Source organism: Salvelinus namaycush, chromosome 21, assembly GCF_016432855.1.
Source record: "Salvelinus namaycush isolate Seneca chromosome 21, SaNama_1.0, whole genome shotgun sequence".
NCBI classification, from domain to species: Eukaryota; Metazoa; Chordata; class Actinopteri; order Salmoniformes; family Salmonidae; genus Salvelinus; species Salvelinus namaycush.
The window spans coordinates 13,461,340-13,469,092 of record NC_052327.1 but is presented as its reverse complement, the minus strand read 5'-3'; the positions used below and the strand labels follow the sequence as shown (position 1 = coordinate 13,469,092).

Here is a 7,753-nt window from a genome sequence, read left to right as displayed (position 1 = left end):
CTTATGGACATAAGTATTCAGACCCTTTGCTATGAGACTCGAAATTGAGCTCAGGTGCATCCTGTTTCCATTGATCATCCTTGAGATGTTTCTACAACTTGACTGGAGTCAACCTGTGGAGAAGGGTACCAAAAAAAGTCTGTGGATCCAATAGGACTCTTCCTAGAGCTGGTCGCCCGGCCAAACTGAGCAATCGGGGAAGAAGGACATTGGTCAGGGAGGTGATCAAGATCCCAATGGTGACTCTAACAGAGCTCCAGAGTTCCTCTGTGGAGATAGGAGAACCTTCCAGAAGGACAATCATCTCTGCAGCACTCCACTAATCAGGCCTTTATGTTAGAGTGGCCAGACAGAAGCAACTCCTCAGTCAAAGGCACATGACAACACCACTTGGAGTTTGCCAAAATGCACCTAAAGGACTCACACCATGAGAAACAAGATTATCTGGCCTGATGAAACCAAGATTGATCTCTTAACCTGTATGCCAAGCGTCATGTCTGGAGGAAACCTGGCACCATCCCTACGGTGAAGCATGGTGGTGGCAGCAGCATCATGCTGTGGTGATGTTTTTCAGCGGCAGGGACTGGGAGATTAGTCAGGATCAAGGGAAAGATGAACGGAGCAAAGTATAGAGATCCTTGATGAAAACCTGCTCTAGAGTGCTGAAGACCTCAGACTGGAGACAACGACCCTAAGCACACAGCCAAGACAATGCAGGAATGGCTTCGGGACAATACTCTGAATGTCCTTGAGTGGCCCAGCCAGAGCCCGGACTTGAATCCAATCGAACATCTCTGGAGAGACCTGAAAATAGCTGTGCCAACCTTGTAGCGTCATACCCAAGAAGACTCAAGGCTGTACTCGCTGCCAAAGGTGCTTCAACAAAGTAAAGGGTTTGAATAATTATGTAAATGTAATATTTCCATTTATTTTTAATACATTTGCAAAAATGTCTAAAATGTCTGTTTTTGCTTTGTCATTATGGGGTATTGTGTGTAGATTGGGGGGAAACAATTGAAACAATTTTAGAATAAAGCTGTAATTTAAAACATTTTGGAAAAAGTTAAGGGGTCTGAATACTTTCTGAATGCAGTATGTACTTGTATTTAAATTGCACTTCTCTCGATATGTACACAAACTCAAGTTCAAGTACAGTATCAATGAGCACAAAATACAGAATCCAAGGCCTTGATAACCAAACGTTGTATATCTTTGTAGTCCCAAATACAGTATTTCTGGTACAATGCTTCTCTCACCACCATTGATTTAGTTTTGAACTGATATTGGTGGTATATGTTGAATTTGTCAGTCAATAGCATTTATATAGGTCCTCTTTTCCTGTTAGGCTCTAGTCCCAGCCCAAGTCCCAGGGTAAGAGAGGCCACTCTTTTACAGTAGTTGACATTAACAGGCTGACTACTACTACGCTCTCATCACGTGCGCTGCAAAATAAATTTAGAAATCTGTTACTCAATTATTGCACCCACTGCTCACGCGCGCCAGTCGAGCGTCTGCGTTGCCAAGGGCTAAAATAGAAGTCAGTTCTATTTCTGACACAGATCGCACTGCAAGTCCTACCTCTCCCATCTCCTCATTGGTTTATAGAAGCAGGTACCCACGTGCCATCTCATTGGTTATACCCATGTGGGTGACTGAAAGATGAACAAAGTCAGTGGCGGTAATGCACCTAATTTATGAAAGTTGCCAATCGCAATATAAAGTCAAGAGAAGAACAAGCCTGGAAGGAGGAGAGATGACTAGAAATGATTTGGTTGACCGTCTGTGTTGATTAATTGGTGGAGTAGAGGACCTTGTGGATTTCAGGTAAAATAACACGATGTTTATATCCCAGGACAAATTAGCTAGCAACAGCAAGCTAGCTAAAAAGGACAAATTAGCTAGCTAGCCATAAATGTTTAATGCTTTTCGACCTGTCCCCAAATTAATATAATTGGTTCAGAGTTTGTTTTGATATTTTAACCTGCATGTCATGATCGCGTTTGGTGTGGGGGGGGACAAAAAACATTTATGCACAATGGCGCACAGCCAGTTTGGGTTCCGTGTAATTCCAATTGGAATCCAGCTAGTGGGAATATCCAGCATTTGGAATTTTTATTCACCTGCAACCTGAATTAAGAATGACAGCTGGGTTGGGAAGATAAACATATGAAACAAGGAACAACCATTTCAGTAACAGGTGCAATAAGACCAAGTAACAGATTGGATTAGAAAAATGTATGTTATTTATATTAGAGAAGCATAAGATTAATTAATGTACATGCAAAAACATAGCTATTGAAACAAACAATTAAAAATCAACCTGCAATAGAGCATGCTAGGAAATATGATAATGAGCGTGGTTTTGGTTTAACTCTGGTTATTAAAACCAACACTTGGTGTTTTACACCAATGAATGTTAAATTAACTCCATAAGTGTTAAATTATGACCTGAATTAACACTAGAAATGTTGGACTGAAAATCCAGACACTTCTTATCGCTTCCCTCTGCCGCTGCTTTCTTCCATCCACAGTGGCATGAAATTCATTTCCTGCTCCATTGGCTTTGTCCATCCTTTCCCCTACACAGGAAGGGAATGCTCAGGAATAGCACCTCAGTAGATTCTCAGCCAGCCAGACACATTAAAAAAAGCACCTGGCATTCACTAGATTGACACTCCTCTTCTCTGCCTGACTCAAGTTTGTCTGAGCAGGGTGGCCTGTAGATGGAGTCCTTAGCGGCTCTCGCTGCTCCAGCCCAATCTCACTCTCCCTGCTTGGAGAGTTAGCAAAGCATAGAGCTGTGGCAGAGACCATGGAGACCTGCGGCGGCGGCGACCGTAACCCTGCGAGCTGATCTTATCCTCCGGGGCTCTGTTGACCTTTAACCTGTTGTTGAGGATGTGCAGCCGATGGACCAGGTTTTGCAGGGTGCATGTTCCCAGAGAACAGCCAGGTCTTTTCACTGAGGTCACAATGGATCTTCTGGACCTGAAAGAGATCAAAGGAGATGAGACAAGAAATCAGAGATTTACGAAGATTTCTAAAGATTGACTGAAATTGTCACGATCGTCTTGAGGACAATGAGTGGACCAAGGCGCAGCGTGTGAAAAATACATCTTTTATTGGAAGACGAAAACGAACGAAAACAAAACAAACAGACGAACGTGAAGCTATAAAAGACTAAGTGCTAACATGCAACATAGACATAGACAACTACCCACAAAAGCCTACTGCCTATGGCTGCCTTAAATATGGCTCCCAATCAGAGACAATGAATGACAGCTGTCTCTGATTGAGAACCATTCAGGCAACCATAGACATACCTAGACACCTACACTCAAACACAAACCCATCTACTCTACCTAAACCCCCTATACCATACAACCACCCAAGACGAGACAAAAACACATAAACATCCCCCTTGTCACACCCTGACCTAACCAAACTATTACAGAAAACAAAGATAACAAAGGCCAGGGCGTGACAGTACCCCCCCCCCCCCCAAAGGTGCGGACTCCGGCCGCAAAACCTGACACAGAAGGGGAGGGTCCGGGGTGGGCCTTATTATGGCGGCGGCTCGGGTGCGGGACGTGGCCCCCACTCCACCATTGTCAATACCCGCTTTGGTGGCTCTGGCAGATCCTGGCTGACTGGCGGCTCTGGCAGATCCTGGCTGGCTGGCGGCTCTGGCAGATCCTGGCTGGCTGGCGGCTCTGGCAGATCCTGGCTGGCTGGCGGCTCTGGCAGATCCTGGCTGGCTGGCGGCTCTGGCTGGTCATGGCTGGCTGGCGGCTCTGGCTGGTCCTGGCTGGCTGGCGGCTCTGGCAGATCCTGGCTGGCTGGCGGCTCTGGCAGATCCTGGCTGGCTGGCGGCTCTGGCTGGTCATGGCTGGCTGGCGGCTCTGGCTGGTCATGGCTGGCTGGCGGCTCTGGCTGGTCATGGCTGGCTGGCGGCTCTGGCAGATCCTGGCTGACTGGCGGCTCTGGCAGATCCTGGCTGACTGGCGGCTCTGGCAGATCCTGGCTGGCTGGCGGCTCTGGCAGATCCTGGCTGGCTGGCGGCTCTGGCAGATCCTGGCTGGCTGGCGGCTCTGGCTGGTCATGGCTGGCTGGCGGCTCTGGCTGGTCATGGCTGGCTGGCGGCTCTGGCTGGTCATGGCTGGCTGGCGGCTCTGGCAGATCCTGGCTGGCTGGCGGCTCTGGCAGATCCTGGCTGGCTGACGGCTCTGGCTGGTCATGGCTGGCTGACGGCTCTGGCTGGTCATGGCTGGCTGACGGCTCTGGCTGGTCATGGCTGGCTGACGGCTCTGGCTGGTCATGGCTGGCTGACGGCTCTGGCTGGTCATGGCTGGCTGACGGCCCTGGCTGGTCATGGCTGGCTGACGGCTCTGGCTGGTCATGGCTGGCTGACGGCCCTGGCTGGTCATGGCTGGCTGACGGCTCTGGCTGGTCATGGCTGGATGACGACCCTGGCTGGTCCTGGCTGGATGACGACCCTGGCTGGTCCTGGCTGGATGACGGCTCTGGCTGGTCCTGGCTGGATGACGGCTCTGTCTGGTCCTGGCTGGATGACGGCTCTGTCTGGTCCTGGCTGGATGACGGCTCTGGCTGGTCCTGGCTGGATGACGGCTCTGGCGGCTCCTGTCTGGCGGAAGGCTCTGGCGGCTCCTGTCTGGCGGAAGGCTCTGGCGGCTCCTGTCTGGCGGAAGGCTCTGGCGGCTCCTGTCTGGCGGAAGGCTCTGGCGGCTCCTGTCTGGCGGAAGGCTCTGGCGGCTCCTGTCTGGCGGAAGGCTCTGGCGGCTCCTGTCTGGCGGAAGGCTCTGGCGGCTCCTGACTGGCGGACGGCTCTGGCGGCTCCTGACTGATGGACGGCTCTGGCGGCTCCTGACTGACGGACGGCTCTGGCGGCTCAGGACAGACGGGCGGCTCTGGCGGCTCAGGACAGACGGGCGGCTCTGAAGGCTCAGGACAGACGGGCGGCTCTGAAGGCTCAGGACAGACGGGCGGCTCTGAAGGCTCAGGACAGACGGCAGACTCTGGCCGGCTGAGGCGCACTGTAGGCCTGGTGCGTGGTACCGGAACTGGAGGTACCGGGCTAAGGACACGCACCTTCAGGCTAGTGCGGGGAGCAGCAACAGGACGCACAGGACTCTGGAGACGCACAGGAGGCTTGGTGCGTGGTGTAGGCACTGGTGGTAATGGGCTGGAGACACGCACCACAGGGCTAGTGCGTGGAGGAGGAACAGGGCTCTGGAGACGCACAGGAGGCTTGGTGCGTGGTGCCGGAACTGGTGGTACCGGGCTGAAGACACGCACCATAGGGCTAGTGCGTGGAGGAGGAACAGGGCTCTGGAGACGCACAGGAAGCCTGGTGCGTGGTGTAGGCACTGGTGGTACTGGGCTGGGGCGGGGAGGTGGCGCCGGAAATACCGGACCGTGCAGGCGTACTGGCTCCCTTGAGCACTGAGCCTGCCCAACCTTACCTGGTTGTATGCTCCCCGTAGCCCGACCAATGCGGGGAGGTGGAATAACCCGCACTGGGCTGTGTAGGCGAACCGGGGACACCATGCGTAAGGCTGGTGCCATGTATGCCGGCCCGAGGAGACGCACTGGAGGCCAGATGCGTTGGGCCGGCTTCATGACATCCGGCTCAATACTCAATCTAGCCCGGCCGATACGAGGAGCTGGTATGTACCGCACCGGGCTATGCACACGTACAGGAGACACCATGCGCTCTGCCGCATAACACGGTGTCTGCCCGTACTCCCGCTCTCCACGGTAAGCATGGGAAGTGGGCGCAGGTCTCCTACCTGACTTCGCCACACTATCTTTTAGCCCCCCCCCCCCCCCCAAGAAATTTTTGGGGTTTCTTCAGGGGCTTCCAGCCACGCCTCCGTGCTGCCTCCTCATACCACCGCTCCTGGGCTTTAGCTGCCTCCATCTCTTCCAGAGAGCGGCGATATTCTCCAATGTGAGCCCAGTGTCCTTTTCCCTCCAAAATTTCCTCCCATGTCCAGGAATCCTGTGTATGTTGTTCCTGCTGCTGCTTGACATGCTGCTTGGTCCTTTTGTGGTGGGTAGTTCTGTCACGATCGTCTTGAGGACAATGAGTGGACCAAGGCGCAGCGTGTGAAAAATACATATTTTATTGGAAGACGAAAACGAACGAAAACAAAACAAACAGACGAACGTGAAGCTATAAAAGACTAAGTGCTAACATGCAACATAGACATAGACAACTACCCACAAAAGCCTACTGCCTATGGCTGCCTTAAATATGGCTCCCAATCAGAGACAATGAATGACAGCTGTCTCTGATTGAGAACCATTCAGGCAACCATAGACATACCTAGACACCTACACTCAAACACAAACCCATCTACTCTACCTAAACCCCCTATACCATACAACCACCCAAGACGAGACAAAAACACACAAACATCCCCCCTGTCACACCCTGACCTAACCAAACTATTACAGAAAACAAAGATAACAAAGGCCAGGGCGTGACAGAAATGTAAATGGGGTTGACCAAAAACCAGTCAAATGTGACATTTGTAGCAGTAAAACCAAAACAAGCGACAGTGACCATTATTTAAATATAATATGATTACCTGGAATTAAATACAGAGGAGTCTGTCTCCTCTCTCTGCCCTGGTCCACTGAGGATCCCTGAGTCTAAGGCAGAGCTGCTGTGGAGAGCTGCTCTCATGCGACTCGGTAGCCAGCCTCTAAATCTATCAAACGAGAAGGCATGGTTAATGCAGAACTAACCCAGTTCTCCCTAGACATATCAAAGACAGAGCACACACCCTATCCAATAATCCTGTACACTCTATTGAATTAGATGGTGGCCACTGTTCGTCTTTGGTCAATCAGCTTACCTCTTTTTCAAGTTGGAGTTGAGGCCAACTTTGGTGCCTTTCACCAGAGGTAAAATTGTGGCTAGAACACACAAGCAGATGGTGGTTTGAAGTACCACTTTCATATTGGCTAGAACCTGTGAATAACAATGGAATGAATTAGCATGATTTTCAGAACAGTACAATTCTCACCTTTCCCCACAAGTAGTTGAGACAATCTCCTGGCTCCAAAAGTATACCTGGATTATACCATGCTTACATAAGAGGGTCCAAAAGGCAGGTTCCCTCCAGCCCCTGGTCATTCCTTTATTTCAGGGTTACATTTTGCCTAATGTAATAGCTGGACAAAAACTGTATTGGCTAGAATTCCTCTGTGTTCAGGAATACCATACATTCTAAATGGATGAGACTAGGCTATTTTCTTCAGTAAGAACAATATAGTAAGAAAGCTGCACCGCTGTATATACACACACAAAACTGCCTATCTTGGACAACAAAGACAGCACCCCTGTCTATACATTCCTGCCTTGACTTCAGAAAAAAATATGTTTTACCTAATACAAGTCAGAAACAAAAGATAGGTGACTTACCTCAGTCTCAAAACAATTTTACTTCACCGGGAGGTTGTGAGGAAAAAGAGTAATATGTATCCCAATGGCTCCCAGTTGCATACAATCGATCTATCCAGTTGGCTAGGTGTCTTTTTCAAGGCTATAGAGTTACCTATTAGTCTGAGTGTACACAGCCAAGTGAGAGGCTTTATAGGGGGGATGGGAGGGACATATACCTGAGTGACATTCAATGTGGGAGGGGCTTGTGTATGTGAAAGCTTTTCCCATCTCATTCTCCAGCAGACAGCGGGATAAGCCATTGTCAGGCTCGTGAGGCCC

General features: G+C 50.4%; 1 protein-coding gene across 1 annotated transcript; it reads right to left on the bottom strand.

Annotated features, from left to right (window-relative positions):
- Positions 1-2,341: 2,341 nt before the first annotated feature.
- LOC120066570 (pro-adrenomedullin-like) lies at positions 2,342-7,539 on the bottom strand. The gene is made up of 4 exons (XM_039017996.1): positions 7,454-7,539; positions 6,885-7,000; positions 6,615-6,737; positions 2,342-2,988 (listed from the first exon to the last, which is right to left on the bottom strand). The coding sequence occupies exons 2-4, from the start codon at positions 6,986-6,988 to the stop codon at positions 2,733-2,735; spliced, it is 483 nt and encodes a 160-aa protein (XP_038873924.1). The 5' UTR covers positions 6,989-7,000; positions 7,454-7,539; the 3' UTR covers positions 2,342-2,732.
- Between the last annotated feature and the right edge of the window lie 214 nt (positions 7,540-7,753).